Here is a 17337-nt window from a genome sequence, read left to right on the forward strand (position 1 = left end):
TTAAGTCCATTTTATAGTCATTAATGAATATTACATTGCTTCTTTCTTGCTTCAGTATTTTTATTTAATTGGGTATGAACCTTATTTCCTTATTCTACAGGGAAAGAAGTTGAGAATTACAATGATCTTAATGTCGCAGTGGACACTATGATACCCTTCCCTTTTTCCTTGTCTCTCCATGTTAAGTGTGGTCAATCCACTGGTGACCGGATGAGGGACAATTTCATTTGACTGACCAGATTGCCTTCCCCTGACTTCAGTAACCACATAGCTGAGATGTCTTATGTTTAAAGCAAAACTCCTTTAGTGTTACGAACCAGCAACAAAAGAAACACACTGAGTCATGATTTAGTGTTAAAAACTACTTTATTAATAACTACTTATGATAATAAGAAAAATAAAAGTAAAAATGTTAGAATGTTAGAAGTAAAAATGTTAAACCTTGAACATTAACCCAAAACTAAACTCGTAGTGTGTGTGTGGCAAAGTCCCAAACTCAAAGTCCAGGAATGGTTCTTAAAGTTCAGTTCAGCAAGCCATAAGGTGAAACATGAGCAAAGGCTTCTTCAACAACCACCGCTGTCTGAAGATAAGAAGTAGATGTAGAGAGAACATAGAGAGTAATTACGAAATCCAAATGTTCCACGATGGAACCCAAACGACACCTGTTTACTCGGTAGTGACTTCCTCACCCCAAAAAGCATCCGAATCGTGGCCGTCCACACAAATATCTGTTTCCCTCTACAGGTCAGCAACAAAGTGAACTCCACCGGATTACTCCCAATTTCCATATGTGAATTGTAGTAACAGACACAGTTATTGTTTCTCATCCATCGATAGAGAAAACTAGCAGGCTGGTGTCTCTCTCTCTTTTCTCTCTCTCTCCTCTGACTGACTTCGACTGACTTCTTCAACAATGTCATTAAGTCCTTTATCTTCTGTTGACGTAAGCATGACACACACACACACACACTACTATGCTCTATCTTAAAGGAACATTCACCTAGTCCATAACATTAGCCATAAACAACTGTAGCATCATAGAGTTGTACAGCATAAAAAGTCCCTTCAGCCCACTGTGCCGATCAAGATGCCCCTCTCATATTCCTTTCCACCTAGCTCATTGAAGTATCTGTCCAGATGCCTCTTAAATGTTGTTACAGTTCCTGTTTCCTTCACCTCCTTTGGCAGCTCATTCCAGATACCAACAACTTTGTACGTGAAAAATTTACTCCTCAGATCCCTTTAAACCTCCTCCCTCTCACTGTAATTGTAGATTCCCCTTTGATCTAGCACTAAGTTTTGCATTCCCCCTCCCTCCTGGCCCAAGCAGATAGTGCTTAGCTCTCTAACCATCTCCTGTCTTGTATCTGCTTAAGTTGTTTGGTATAATTTTCAATGTTACAAAGTCATTATTCTGAAAAACATTCCAGGTAGTCGAGCACAATTTCAATAGTTACAATACATTACACTTTTCACTTTAATAGTGTTTCTGATGAGAAGAGTTTCAATGGAATAGAATATTTACAATGGAGTTACATTGCTAGTGGGAAAACATCTTAAAACTTCTCCACCTGTATTCTCTTTACTAAAACTTGTTATGTGCATATTGACATGAAATGTCATGTGCTAATAAACGAGTCCTTCAGATACACAGTGGGAGCTTCTAGTTGTAGCCTCTGGACCATTTGGATAACTATATGGTAACTAGGATATCCAAAGGCTTCTCAAGACAGACATACAAAGCCTATTTTATTATATTGTGCATATTATAATTCTGTGGATAATCAAAAACTAGACAAAGTCATAGAGGAAAAGACAAGATTAAAGTTCAACAAATATGTTTCTCTTCTCCTCACCCACTTCATTTTTCTCACAACTTGCTATGATAGAGCCTTTGGTTCTATCACAGCATGCTGGGATATTACATTGCTGGTCAGTTTCCAGATTTGTGAGCCATAATCCCTCCACTCTATGGGTACCTGGCTCCATTAATGTAGGTATAGTCAGCTTCTTTCCTTCCACCATCAGATCTCTGAACAGTCCATGAACCCATGAATGCTACCTCATTGTTCCTCTTTTGTACTGTTTATTTATTTTTATAACTTATAGTAATTTTTATGTCTTGCACAGTACTGCTGCCACTAAACAACAAATTTCACAACATATGTCAGTGATAATAAACCTGATTCTGATTCACTCTTCTTGTAGCTACTGGTACAACAGCAAGACAGTGAGGAAATTATGTATTTTTTCCTTAAAGTGGAATGGAACATAATGAAGCTTGCAGTATATATATGGAAAAGAGGTTGGGAAATTATTGCAAATCCGGGTTGGCATGAATACAATATATCCATAGAATGCATCATTTCATCTGTACATATTTTGGTGATGTATTATTTTTATTTCCTATTAATGTAGCAATACACAAAAATCAAATAAGTACCAACAGAGATCTTCAACCAGTTATTTTGGAAGGATTCTTGTGCGATAGAACTTTTTGTCAGAAGAAAGGAGAGGACGTTGAGTGATCCCCAAAACCTCCAGTGGAATTCTGTATAAAGAATTATTTTTCCCAAACCACATTAAATCAGCTGGACTTCGAGACCATGCCCTTTGCGAACTCTCACTGGGAATTTTGGGATAACGTCTGTAGTTAGGACGTTCTGTATCCTGGTTTCCCTGGTAAGATGTCTGATATATGGTAATACCAAATCCACTATTCATCGCAGATGCTTTCCCAGGATCCCACAACTCAATGGTATGGGCAGTCTGCTTTGCTACAGAGACCTTTTTCTGCCCTAGTCCCTATGAATGAAAATAAAACACAGAAGTCAAAAGCAGAGAGCAACTTAATTATATAGAAACAAATCCATTATTTCATCAATACTAAGCTCAGATAGATTATCAGAAAGCAGCAGAAGCCTCATGAATCTCAAGTGGTGTCTGTAATGCATGATTCTGTACACTTATTAATGGCCATTTGGGGCACGATGGATCTGTATTCTCATCAGTTGGTCAATCATTGTCTTTTATTTTGCTATGGTTAATCAAATTAATCAGCATTTACATTTAGGAGTTCTGAAACAATTTTTTGAAATAAAAGTTACTTTAAGTCTGTTTTTATAAAATCCGGTATTTGGCTTAACCAGAAAAACTTAACCGTGGCTGACAAGGTCACTATTAATAAAAGAAATCTGCAGGTGCAGGCTATCTCCTTTGATAGCAGCTAATTTTGTTTCTCAGCTACTAATGTACAAAAAAAATTAACCAATTATGCAAGCTATTTAGCATGTATTAAGTTCCTTTATGTTTAGCATTCATGAAAACTGCTGTAGTCTTTAAAAGGTTGAGCACCACAATGATTTATTTGTTACTTTGGGAGTCCCTCACAGAAGAAAAGTGCACTACAATCTCTAAGCTGTGGTGATTCTAGTAAAAGTTGTTCTGGTTTGTAACCTTTGATAGGTTCTAAATCACAACTGAAGCTCTGCCCGATTCACATGTGGGGAATGCTGACAGCAAGGATATGAAAAAAAGTCTTGAAAAATGTACTATCATAAAGGCAATCAAAGTATGTGATTTTAATATAGCACAGAGATCTTTGTATTGTTTTGATTAGCATTATGTTGCTATTAGCCACCATAGAAGTTTATGTTCAAATGAACAAAAACAATTAGTGAAAGATGTCATCTCACATAAAGAGGTTTGTATTATAAATGAATGAGTACTTAGCAGCGCAAGAAGCAAGTCAGTACCTTGGAATAACAATATTACGGCAAAATTGTAGTGGCATAGCTTAACTTTTCATTCTTATAAAGCTTATAAAGAGTGGAAAACAAGAAACAATGGGAAAATTTTGAACATTTAGCAATAACACCAAACATTTAACTAAATATTTAGAAAAAATTAAATTTGTTGCTGTTCCACTGCTATTGAAAGACGGCAATAGTGGACATGGAGGAAGAAATTATATTATTTTTTGGGAGAAAACATTACACTGAGAGCCTGTGTACATATTGGAGTTTATTTTAATGTTTTATGAAGATCAACTGCAAACAAAACATATATTTGTATAGTGCATTTAACATACTGAAAGCCCAAGTTACTTCACAGGGAAAACAACAATTTCCATTTATGTAGCACCTCTAGTGTAGTATAATATGCTATTGTATTATACTGCATTATTAGTATATTAGTATTATACTAATATACTGCCTGATATATTAGTATATCATGTTATTCTTTACATGAATATTAACAAATAAAATGTGACACGAAATCTTATAAGGAAATACCAGACCTTAAAATTGGTAAGAGAGAGGTTTTAAAGGAAGAAGAAGGTGAGGTTGGTAAAGAGGCAGGGAGGTTTAGGGAAGAAATTTCAGAGCTTAGGGCTTTGCTGCTGAAAGCACAGATGCCTTTAGCAGAGCAATTAAAATCAGAGAGGAGCAGAGAATCAGAATTGGAGAAGGACAGAGATCTCTGAGAGTTTTTTTTTACTGGAGAACAGCATCAAGGCCATGGAAGAATTTGAAAACAAGGATAAGAATTTTAAAGTGCAGTTGTTGTCATCTCCTATGAGAATTCTGGGTTGGGCAGTGAGCACAGGCATTTGGGTGACTGGAATTTGGTGTAAGGGCATGAGCAACAGAATTTTGCATGATCTAATTTTTACTGAGAATGGAAGAATGATGCTGGTTTAGCTTTATACTTTTGCTCAGGAGATGGATGGGTTCAGTAGCTAGGGATCAAAAATTGTGACAGGGACTGAAAACAGCAGCTTGGATTTTATAATAATAACAGCAGCAAAACTGTTGGTATTCTCTGCCATCATTCTGTGAAACTGAAAGCAACGAGATCTCTGCACATGTAGAGTTTAAAATGGAAATCCTAAAGTTGCTGTCAGTGATTCAGCTCATCTTCTGAGATTACTGCTTAGGGTAGGAAATGACACTAATTTAATGTAGAATTGCCAGAATTTCCCCATGTTAATGTCAGCAAGTTTGGAATCCCCACACGTGTGCATGAATGTAAAATCCTGAAATTACAACCCATTGTTCATTTGAATATTTCCTATTATGTTCTAATGATAGATTCTTAATGAAGTCAAGTGGTGAAGTGCGTACATTATGACAATTCCCTGTCTAGGTAACTACAGGCAGTGCATTGGATAGTGGATTGGATGCCAGTGTGGAATCTTGGTATTGATTTTTCTAATTAAAAAGATTAGACAGCTTCAGGGAGGAAATGACAGAGCTACTGCAGCCCAATCCTTTGAGGAAAGGAAGAGAATAGTTAGGAGAGGTGACACGGTGGCACAGCTAGTAGAGCTGCTGCCTCACAGAGCCTGAGAACCAGGTTGCATCCTGACTTGAGTTTTGTCTGTATAAAGTTTGTATGTTCTCCTGTGAACACTTGGGTTTCCTCTAGGTGCTCTGGTTTTCTCCCACATCCCAAAGATGTGCAGATTGGTAGCTGAATTGGCCACTGTAACTTGCCTCTACTGTGTAGGTGAGTGGGGGGTGGAGGGGGGGGGGGGGGTGGGAAATGATAAGAATATGGGAAGAATAGAAAATGGAATTGATGTAGGCTGGTGTGTATGTGTGGTTGATGGTTGGCATGGACTTGGTGGGCTGAAGGGCTTGCTTCCATGCTGTATCTCTCTCCATGAGAGGTAAAAATACAGTTGAAGAGAAAAGTGTCCAAATGACTTTAGATGGCAACATGAAGAGGAGGGACTGATGCTGATGTATGTAGGTGAATCGAAGGCAATGTTAATGGGGTTTATTTTGCTTCAAACAAATCTTAATGGGCCTTAACAAGCTTAATATCAACAAAAGAAAGTGCCCAATAATTTCAGATCTAGTTTGAGGCCAATTTGGCAGCTTCAAGTTCCATTATTATCTCCATTTTCTCTGTTCTCTGCCAATGCAATAAAATTATAGTGGAAGACAGAGTCTTTAATCATGGGGGGGGGGGGGGAATATTCCCCTGGAATTTCATAAGATTAACAATCAGAAATAAGCACTTGTCTTTAAACAAAAACAAGTTCTAAATTTCAAATAAGGTTCGGTTTAACAGTTCTTTAGTATACATTTAAGGTAACTGCATTAATACATCAATATTGGTAGTAACATTGCACTTCATGCATGAAGAATGTTTTTTAAATGGAATTGTTTGTGAGGGTTCAACAAATTCAAGTACTTACCAAGGTAAGGTGCTCGCCTGTGTGCCTCAAACAGTATTTATTGTCATGAGCCGAAAATGGAAACTTCCCCTGCAATAGATTCTGACAAAATACAAAATGTTTCAGTAATACATAACATTTACATCTATCAAAAGTGAGGAGAAAAAATACAGTTTAATTCACAATGAATGTCCTGGGTTCAAGCCATCTCCTGGATTTCGATGTAGTACTGAGGCAATGTTTCATCATTGGACTTAATATCTTCAGATGCAATGCCAAACTGAGGATGCAGCACGTATTCAGATGGACAGTCAAGATCCCATGACCCCACTCAAATAGCAAAAATTTATCAAGAACCTATAACAGAAAGCAAAAGAAATCTCTTCATTTATCTGATGTTGCTGGAGGTAAGCTGTGTGCTGTATTTGCCAACAGGAAACAACTGCAGTTTTCATAAGTTGTGAATAATTTAGGATGTCCTGAGACCTTAGAGAAACTTATAAATCTGGATTATACATTCACTTTTTTGACAGCCAAACAAAGCTGAAATCCATCCTGCTTCAGAATTTTAAGAATAACCATCACAGAATTTGAATGCCAGTTTAATCTATAATAATGCCTTGGAGTTTTAAAGTACACAAAGCCATTCCTTATCATCAAGAAGCTATTGTTTTGGTAGCCTGAAATGTGAAGCCAGGTCATATGGTTTGATGCCAGTAGCTTTTCAACTTTGCCAATGAAATTGCTTTTCATTTGAGGAATAACCAAGAAAAGACGGATAATCTCATTTCTAATTTCAAGCCTGTGACTCAGTAAACAATTTGAGACTTGTACTGACACACTAAGTATATGACAGTTCCTTACACAAACTCTGTTCCCTAACCAATACTATTCCTCATGTTGGCAACTATCTTGAGTTTGTACCAGGGTGTTCACAAGCTTGGCATCATACTTGACCCTGAAATGAGAGCAGCTTATATTAATGAGTAATCAAGAAACAGCAGATGCTGGAGAACTGAAGTAATAAAATGAAAATGCTGGAAATACTCAGCAAGGCAGGTAGCATCTGCAGGAAGAGAAACAGGTTAACAGTTCACTTTAGTTCTGATGAAAGGTCATCAACATGCAATTTTAATTCTATTTCTCTCTCCACAGATGCTGCCTGATCTACTGTGCATTTCCAGGATTTTACATTTTCATCTCATATTCATGACATCACCCCAACTAAGATGCCCTGTTTTTACCTACATAACATCACTCAATTCAACCCCAGCCTCATCTCCTCTGCTGCTGATACCTTCATCTACCTCCTGCTACCTCTAGATTGGACATTCTCCTGGTGGTCTTTCATATTTTACCTTCCATAAATATAATCATCTAAAAATTAAGCAGTCTGTGTCCTAACTACTAGTTCTGTTTATCCATTAATTTCTGCTGCATGCATCACCCTACGTTTGTCTCCTGGTTAAGCAACTCCTCAATTTCATCTATGTAATTTCCTCCAGCATTATAACCCTCAAAGGGATCTTCACTCCTCTGATTCAGGTCCTGAGCAACTGCTATTTTAATTGTCTCACCTTTGGCAACCATGTTTAAGCTGGCAAGGCCCTTTGTTCTGGAAATTTAACACTAGACCTCTCTGCATCTCTAATTCTCTTTGCTCCTTTTAAGATGTTTAAACAAACATCATCTGCACTACTATCTTCATATGTAGCTTAAAGGTAAATTTTGTTTCTATACACTGCTCTGGACTGCCGGAATATTTCACTGCATAAAAGTTGCTAATCAATATGTTATTTTTGTATAGCAAAAAAGATTTCAGAATGATGAGATGAGGAAAGCTAAATGTTAAAACATAAAGAGGTGGGACACCAATAATAAACTATACAATTGAAAAGATGAGGAGTATTAGATGGAATCCTGCATTATTTTCCATACATAATTAATGGTGAAAGAACTTCCTGCTGTCTGATTTAGCTCAATATCCCTTAAGTTTCACTACACAGAATGTGCAGATTTGTTTTAGGAAACTAACTTCTGTTGACAACAGAAGTTATTATGAAGTAATTTTGGAAACTAGCCTGATATGCAGCATTAAAATGCAAGGATCTCATTCAAATGTATAATGGTGCATCATCCTCCTTGGGTCCTGTCATACCAGTAGGTTAAATCAGTGAGGTGGATTTAACTGTGGGAAACCTCAATGTTATTGATTTGGCCTTACATTTTTTCAATTATCATCCATCTTCCACAGCTGATATATCAGTGCTTCTTGATGCAGAATGCCACTTGAAAGTAGAAAAAAAAACACTGAATGTAATCCTTGTGAAGGACTTCAATATCCTATCAAACAACTTTCCATTTATGTCTGGAAATAGAGAATCCATTTTGGGTCTGTACCTCCCATTGTCACAACTTGCCAAAGAAGCCATTTAGGTATATTAACCATGCAACAGAAAGCATGAACTTTGACATTAATATTGATGGTCAAAGCCAATTTTTAGAACACGTTTATCCTGTCTTAAAAGGAAATAGAATATTTTCTGTTTTGACACACCAGCTGTTATGCCATCAAAAACAGTGGGGGTGTCAAGAACTAGCGCATTTATTGGATTGCAGCATAACCAAACTGGAAATATTGCAAATTGTAAATATTTGATTTAATCATCAGATTTAAATTCAAAACTCAATCAACAAAATTGGAACACTTTCCCCATTATATTATGCGACAAAGCATTAGCTTTTGGCAGAACCAACAATAGCTAGGCAAATGTCTTCTAAAATGGTCTCTTTTGAACAGCTAGCACAAACAGACTTGCAGGAAAATGTTTCTGGAATGCAAGTTAATTATATTATTCCAGAGGAAAAATTTCTTGTGTTAAGGTTGATCTTGGTCTGAAAAATATCATATTCAATAGTAAGTTAATCTTCTTACCTTCTCATGTACTTTGAACAATAATGGTAATCTATCATTTAACTTGCTTGGAGAAAAATTATTTTCATGCATTGTCATACAGTCACCTTTGGTGGATTTAGAAACAGTAGTGAATGGGGATTCTTGCACATCTGGATGAGGAAACTGAAACAACAGAACATGACTGAACCTTACCGATAACAGCACTATATTATCAGAATGCAACCTATGGAATAAAAGTGTAACTGCAAAGCTTAATATGACTTCAAAACCAGCAGCTGAAAATTAGTTACTGACCCTTAATGGTACATTCTTTTGATACTTGACCCATATGAAGACTATATGTGAAGTTAGCATGACCCCTAGAGTTTTATATATATATACACACACACATATATACACACACTTCCAACAATTGATTAAATAAAAACAGAAAAGGCATAAAATATTCAGCAAGTTATGCAGCAACTATGAAGAGAGAAACAGAATTAACATTTTATTTCAATATCTTTTCATCGGGACTTCCCATGAATAGCTGGGCTGGGGAGGCAAGACCTGCTGATAGTATGTAGAGAATAGAATAATAAAAATTTTCCCACAATATTTCTAATCTAGTCTCCATTTGGATAAATGAAGAAAACTGAAGTTCTGTTAATCTAATCCACTATATAATATGGATTTTTGTTTTTACACTTGTTTATCAGTTCACTGTTTTTTTGTTGGTTGGAAGGATTTCTGATGTTGATGGACATTATCACTAAACCTAGGGGATTTCCAAAGTTCCTGGGTAATTTGCACATCCAGATTTCTTATTATTTGGTATAGAGTATACAACTATCTCCATAAGGCCAATACTTACTGGAGAATAATCAGCATAACTGGATGACAGAGCCAAAATCAGAAACCTAAACTCTGCTAACAGATCATGCTTCAACTTAATTAGCATTCAATTCAATACAGAACTCTGGTAAACCTTAGTGCTTGCCAGACAATACCATCTTAACCATTAATCAATGCCTTACATGTTTGCATGGAGTCACTTAAGGTGAATGCAATCCCTCACGAACACTTTACCTCTTCATATTCCATTAATGATACATGACAGTAGATCAATCACCCCAAAGGATGTGGAGTAATGTTCACCTGCCAGGTTCACTTCTTGGAAACCTTCTGCCACAGGGGAGGTTCCAAAGTGTACGTGTGCACAATGGATACCAAACCCTCCAGGTTGCACTTTCTAACAAGTGTTATTTAAAGTTTTAAAATACATCATCAGAAATGTGATGGGATCTTTGTGAAAGAATATAAAGAAAGCTGTTTGTGAGATCTTGAACACCTTTAAGTAGCTGTCTAATGCCATTTATCTGGGATGCTTATCACAGATCCAGATCTTCAGATGAAGGCCTTCAGCAAAGAGTCAATGAGAGCATACTCTCTAGCCCTCCATCCAAGTTTCTCCTTTTTCCCACAAATTCAGCGCAAAGCATAGCTGTGGATCTCACACTTAGGCCAGAGAAAGCAAACAGATAGCATTTTTTTAAGACATCAAGTGTCAAAAATTCATGAATGGTTTATCTGTAGGACCCAACAAATTCTAATTCATGAATGGTTTATCTGTAGGACCCAACAAGTTCTAATGGATCATTATCAATCTTACAAAACCAAATCAACCAACAAGGTTCTTATGGTCTTGATTTGAATCCTCAATTCCTGGTTTACATGTGTTTTACTTTCAAAATGGGCAAGTGCCTTGTCTGTTTCTTTTAAGTGAATATAAAAGATCATGATTATATGTACTATTATAATGGGATGTAGGGGATTTATCTCAAGTCCTACCAAATGCTTATCCCTCAACCTACATCACTGAAAACATACTATCAAATCAGCAATTTCAACACTGATTTTGGAATTTTACTGTGTGTAAGTTGATGCATGTTTCCTACATTATAACAATGACTACATTGATTCAGAGTCATCAGTATATACAGCATGGAAACAGGCTCTTTGGCCCATCTCGTTCATGCTGACCAAGTTGCCTAACTGACCTAGTCCCATTTGCCTGCAGTTGGCCCATATCCCTCTAAAACTTTCCAATCCATGTACTTGTCCAAATGCCTTTCAAATGTTGTAATTGTATCCACCTCTACCACTTCCTCTGGCAGCTCATTACATTTATGTACCACCTTCCATGTGAAAAAGTTGCCCTTCAGTCCCTTTTACATCTTTCCCTTCTCACTTTAAACCTATGCCCTCTAGTTTTGGACTCCCCTAACCTGGGGAAAACTCTGTGGCTATTCACCTTATCTAGGCCCCTCATGATTTTATAAATCTCTTTAATGTCACCTCTCAGTCTCTATGCTCCAGGGAAAAAAAGTCCTAGCCTATCCAGCTTCTCCTTATAAGTTAAACCCTCCAGTCTCAGTAACTTCCTCATAAATCTTTTTTGCACCCTTTCCAGTTTAATGACATCCTTCCCATAGAAGGGTGATCAAAACTATATGCAGTACTCCAAATGTGGCCTTGCCAGCGTCTTGTACAACTATTACATGACGTCTCAACTCCTGTACTCAGTCTCCTAACCAATGAAGGCAAACGTGCCAAACACCTTCTTCACCACCCTGTCTACCTGTGTCACCACTTTCGAGGAACTATTACCTGCACCCCTAGGTCTCTCTGTTCTGCAACATTCCCCAGGGCCCTGCCATGTACTGTAAGTGTAAGTCCTGCCTTGGTTTGTCTTACCAAAATGCAACACCTCGCATTTACCTGAATTAAACTCCATCTGCCATTCCTTGGCCCACTGGCCCACTTCATCAAGATCCCATTGTAATCTTTGATAACCTTCTTCATTCACAAACAAAGTGCTGGAGGAACTCAGCAGGCCAGGCAGCATCTATGGAGGGAAATAAATAGTCGATGTTTCAGGTTGAGACCCTTCATCAGGACTGGAGAGGAAGAGGGCAGAAGCCATGATTAGAAGGCTGGGGGAGGGGGAGGAGCACAGGCTGGCAGGTGATAGGTGAGACGAGGAAGATAGGTGGGTGGGGGATGGGGAAGATGTAAGAAGCTGAGAGGTGATAGATGGAAGAGGCAAAGGGCTGAAGAAGAAGGAATCCAGTAGGTGAGGGCAGTGGACCATGGAATAAAAGGGAAGGAGGTGGGGAATAGATGGGCAGGTCATGAAGGCAGGAAAGGGGAAAGAGAAGGGGTGAGGGGGCCACAGAAATGAAGGAAGACAAAGGGGATGGAGGAGGGAGGTAAAAAAGTGAGGTGGCCAGCCATTTCAATCCTACATCCCACTCCTATACTGACATATCTCTCCATGGCCTCCTCTATTGCCATGCTGAGGCAAGGTGCAGGTTGGAGGAACAACACATATTCTGTCTTGGTCATCTCCAACCTGATGGCCTCAACATCGATTTGTCTAACTTCCGGTAACCACTCCCCTCTTCTGCCCCCCTTTTTTCCCTCCCTCCTACCCTCCCTTTGTCTTCTCTCATTCCTGAGGCCCCCTCACCCCTTCTCTTTCCCCTTTCCCCATCCTCATGACCTGCCCATCTATTCCCCACCTCCTTCCCTTTATTCCATGGTCCACTCCCTCACCTACCAGATTCCTTCTTCTTCAGCCCATTGCCTCTTCCACCTACACCTCTCAGCTTCTTACATCTTCCCCCTTCCCACCCACCTACCTTCCCCCTCTCACCTGCCAGCCTGTGGTCCTCCCCCTCCCCGACCTTCTCATTCTGGCTTCTGCCCTCTTCCTTTCCAGTCCTGATGAAGGGTCTCGACCTGAAACATCGACAGTTTATTTCCCTCCATAGATACTGCCTGACCTGCTGAGTTCCTCCAGCACTTTGTGTGTGTTGCTCCAGATTCCAGCATCTGCAGAATCTCTTGTGTAACCTTCTTCACTGTCCACATCTCAAAAGTAGTCAAAAGATGTCTTGAAGTGAAGGATGCGATATAAACATAGGTCCTTTTTTCCCTATTTTACTTGCAGTTCCTCAGCTAGATTCCTCTTCTTCGATTGTTATATAGATTTTGAATTAGCATCAAGAGAGATGCCAATATCATGGAAAACTGTCCAAAAGGTGGTCCCATCAAATGAACCAAAGGATGTCCCAGAATCTAGATATAAATTATCTAAGAGCTGGCTGAATTCATAAATGTCAAACATTAGCCCCATGTTTGAACACACATTGCTGACAATTGATTGGTGAAACCTAATTCCGTGCTGTCTTAGTATTTCATGAGCTGAGGCTGAAGCCAAGCAAGTTGGATGTCTTCTGGGTCCAGCCTTATAAATTTTGCATTTCTGAAGTGAGTTTTGGTTTATAATCTCAGCATTACACATCCTGCTGTGTATAAGGCAAAGATACACATCGAGTGTAACAGTTATTGACCAATAGTTTTCTTACAGTTCCACTTGCAGGCATCAGCCAGACAAAACCATTGTATTATATCCCAAGGAGATCTGAACCATAAGGGAAAATTGAATCGATCTCAGACAATATCAGCTTATCCTGTATCGGGACTTCTCTGTGATCTTAAAAAAAGTTGAGAATATCCATACATAGCATATAGAATGTGAATAGCCAGATAATATTACAAATCTATTGATAGATGACATTTTTTGGTCATCTAGTGTATGATAAATATGAAAAATACCTTTATTTATTTAAATGAGAATACATTTTTCTGCCACATGTTGAAACTATAACTCGGATAAATTGTTTATATTATCGTATATGTATTAATACTGTAACAAGAGAACTAGACTTAATCCAATGTACAGAATATGCTAGTTAATTCACTAAAAATGCTTAAGTTTTTGACTCTGCTCCTTAATTTAAATGTTTATAATGGACGACATCCGTTACAGAAAATATTTAAACTTAACTTTTGATAAAAGAAATGCGCTGGCATGAAATGTATTTTGGCTCCAAATGTTTAGTAAAGCCATTGTATTACGAGAAGTGCTTAAATATAAGGTAGATTAACGAAGAAAAGTTGTAACGTTATTTTAAATTTTTGCCAATTTTATTTAAATTTTTCAGAAACAAATTACAAATGAACGTTTTGTTACTTGGAAAGGAGTTCATTATTTATTCTTATAAATGCTAAACGAATTTAAACAAACTGGATCATTACGTCATTTTTGTCCACTGTTTAATAAAACTGTAAAATACTAAGTTTTCGATATATTTTGTTTCTTTGTTTCTATTCGTTTTCCTACCCATTGACCCTCGTTTCGTGTGCACGGGTTGCAATTCCTTCCTTTTGGCATTCTATCCCGAGGCTGGGGGGGGGGAGAGATTCAGATTGCTTCCTTGGTGCGAGCAACAAACACATCAAACAATAGTGAATAAATATTAGACAAAACAATACGAAATAAGTAGTAAAATGTAATCAGTTGGAACTAGTGTTCCAGAGCTCTCTCTGAACCGTCCTGCCTGTTACTCAGATCCTCGGTGTTGAGCTTGAATAGTTTACAGAAACCATGGGAACACAGAACACGCCCTTTACAGCGAACAGTAATCCGGATCCAAAAACAAGAGACCGCTGGAAGCACCCAGCGTCTATGAAGAAAGCATCAAGAAATAAAGTTTCCAGCCGATTTTCTTTATACAATTTAGTTTCCTACTGGAGGCCATCTCCAATCTAAAAATATTCCTCACTGAACTGTTCCATAGTTCTAACTTTCTTTTCCCGTTTCATTGGTGGAGCTGGACTTTATGACTGCCGTGCGTATCTGTCCTGCCTCCAATAGCCGCCCTGCTATTCCAGCTCACGTAGTGCAATCAGCGGGGCCGCCACTGAAACATTCTTTACAAAGAAGCAGTATTTGAAATGGCAGTGCACCTAACCCCAAGTCGCAACCTCGCTAATCAGCAGCCAGTCTTCAAAGCTGCTCTGCAGCAATTTATAAAATTAACCTCATGTATGCGGCTCTTAAATCACACAGATGCAGTGAATGAAGTGTTATAAAAGTGCGCTTCCCTGTGGGTGAACGTTAATTTGGCTAAACCAGGTAAACCTAACACAACTTTATCGGCAACACTGTAAACGAGCGTTGTATGATGAATGATGATACTGCATACCTGTTGTCTGAGCCAAACATCTCGTGTCTGCCCTCTTCCTTTCCAGTCCTGATGAAGGGTCACTACCCGAAAGGTCGACTGTTGATTTCTCTCCATAGATGCTGCCTGACCTGCTAAATTCCTCCAGCACTTTTTGTGTGTTGATCTCATATCTGCTGATGCCCATGATAAATGGAAGTGTTGGGTCCATTTCTCCAACTGCAGGCCCCTTGGAGTTTAGATATGTGTTCGCAGTTTACTCTAAATGACATTGATTTTTAATTGTGTAGTATTTAATAAGACTTTGTCACACAATCTACTTGGGGTAATATATTAACGTATAAGGAGGATTAGTAATGGGAAAGAAAACAAAGACCAGGAATAGAGGTCATTTCTATGTTGACAGGATGTAACTAGAGAGATGTGTCCACATACGTTCATTGACCTTCAGCAACACACAAAGTGCTGGAGAAACTCAGCTTGTCAGGCAGCATCTATGGAGGGAAATGGACAGTCAATGTTTCAGGTCGAGACCCTTCATCTGGACTGAAAGGAAGAGGGGAGATAGCCAGTATAAAAAGGTGGAGGGAAGGGGTGGAGCAAGAGCTATCAGCTGGCACCTAACCCTGTTTCGAATCAGCTGATCAAACAAAGCAGCAGTAGGAATGCTATTACTTGTTCTATTCTTGAGGTGCAAGTTAATGGGAGAATTTATCAAAACTTTAGCTCCAGGTCCAAATTTGAATCTATACTGATTCCGGAAAAGGGTGAAGACAACATTTGCTGTGATTTGCTTGTGGTCATAAACTTCCACTCACCATCCAGCCTCACCACGTTATGTTGTCATGGATGATGCATGGCAAGTGAAGATCACAATAAGAAAAATAAAGTCTCCATCAACTGTGGCTTGGCATGTTACTTTTACTTTAGAAAATAAGACAGTACACCACAGGAACAGGCCCTTTGGCCCACAATGTCTGCTGATCATGATGCCAATTTAAACAATCCTATCTGGTTGCACATGGTCTATATCCCTCTATTTCCTGCCTATCTAAATGTCTCTTAAACATTGCTATCATATATGATTCCGCCATTTCAACTGACAGCAACTTCCAGGCACCTACCATGCGCTGTGTAAAACTTGCCTCTGAATCTCCTTTAAACATTCCCCCTCTCACCTCAAAGCTATGCCCTCTAGTATTTGACATTTCCACCCTGAGAAAAAGACTCTGACTATGGCTGTGGTGGGTAGTACGAGTACAGGAGTGGGAAGTCTCGTTGCCATGGTAAGTATCACGAGAACTAGAGCGAGAATGAGAGCGGGAAGCAGTTTGTAAAGGAGGCCCATTGTTGTTGGCCTTTTTGCTGTGGTGAGTTGATAGGCCTGTTGATCAGCTAATTGGATAATTAGGCAGCAGCTGCCAATAAAAAGAAGTTACGGTCAAGCAGAGCAGCCATTGTGGGAGTGGGCCAGTGTTAGAGTGGGGAGCTGAGGCTTTGGCATGAAGAGGTGGAGTAGGTGAGCGAAGGCTTCTGGTAGGTTCTCTTTCTTTCTCTGTTACTTGTAATTTTCTTTGTATAGAACAGTGGGAATGGCAGTCAGAGCAGAAGTATGCTCCTCCTGTAGGATGTGGGAAATCAGGGACATCATGTTCTAGAAGGGAGGACATCATAGAAGGATTGTCTATTGAATCAGTGTGGGTGGAAGTCAGAAACAGGAAAGGAGCAATCACTCTATTGGGAATGTTCTATAGGCTCCCAAATAGCCATCGGGACACTGAGGAGCAGATAAGTAGGCAGATTTTGGGAAGGTACAAAAATAACAGGGTTGTTGTCATAGGTGACTTCAACTTCCCTAATATTGATTGGCACTTCCTTAGTGCAAAAGGCTTAGATGGGGCAGAATTTGTTAGGTGTGTACGGGAAGGATTTCTGATATAGTATGCAGACAGGCCGATTAGAGGAGAGGCCATGCTGGATCTGGTATTAGGCAATGAACCTGGTCAGGTGAAAGACCTCTAGGTGGGCGAGTGTTTTGGGGATAGTGACCACAACTCTCTGACCTTTAGCACACCCATGCACAAAGATAGGAACAGACATTACAGGAAAACATTTAATTGAGGGAGGGCAAATTACTATGGTATTAGGCAAGA

The 17337-nt window shown here is 38.9% G+C and overlaps 1 protein-coding gene across 1 annotated transcript; it reads right to left on the minus strand.

The window, feature by feature from the left end:
- Positions 1-453: 453 nt before the first annotated feature.
- On the minus strand, positions 454-15281 carry LOC127576806 (testis-expressed protein 36-like). The gene is made up of 4 exons (XM_052027570.1): positions 15206-15281; positions 9126-9269; positions 6212-6292; positions 454-2808 (listed from the first exon to the last, which is right to left on the minus strand). Exons 2-4 carry the CDS (start codon positions 9201-9203, stop codon positions 2467-2469), a joined length of 501 nt encoding a protein of 166 aa, XP_051883530.1. The 5' UTR covers positions 9204-9269; positions 15206-15281; the 3' UTR covers positions 454-2466.
- Positions 15282-17337: the final 2056 nt, after the last annotated feature.

The sequence above is a fragment of the Pristis pectinata genome, chromosome 12 (genome assembly GCF_009764475.1).
Source record: "Pristis pectinata isolate sPriPec2 chromosome 12, sPriPec2.1.pri, whole genome shotgun sequence".
Lineage (NCBI taxonomy): Eukaryota > Metazoa > Chordata > Chondrichthyes > Rhinopristiformes > Pristidae > Pristis > Pristis pectinata.

Excerpts from the sequence above, each read along its gene's own strand:
- LOC127576806 (XM_052027570.1), bottom strand. The coding sequence starts at position 9,203 with ATGACAATGCATGAAAATAATTTTTCTCCAAGCAAGTTAAATGATAGA. Across the intron at positions 6,293-9,125 it reads TGTTCAAAGTACATGAGAAG|AATCTATTGCAGGGGAAGTT; the intron begins GTAAGAAGATTA and ends GTATTTTGTCAG. Across the intron at positions 2,809-6,211 it reads CAGGCGAGCACCTTACCTTG|GGACTAGGGCAGAAAAAGGT; the intron begins GTAAGTACTTGA and ends TTTCATTCATAG.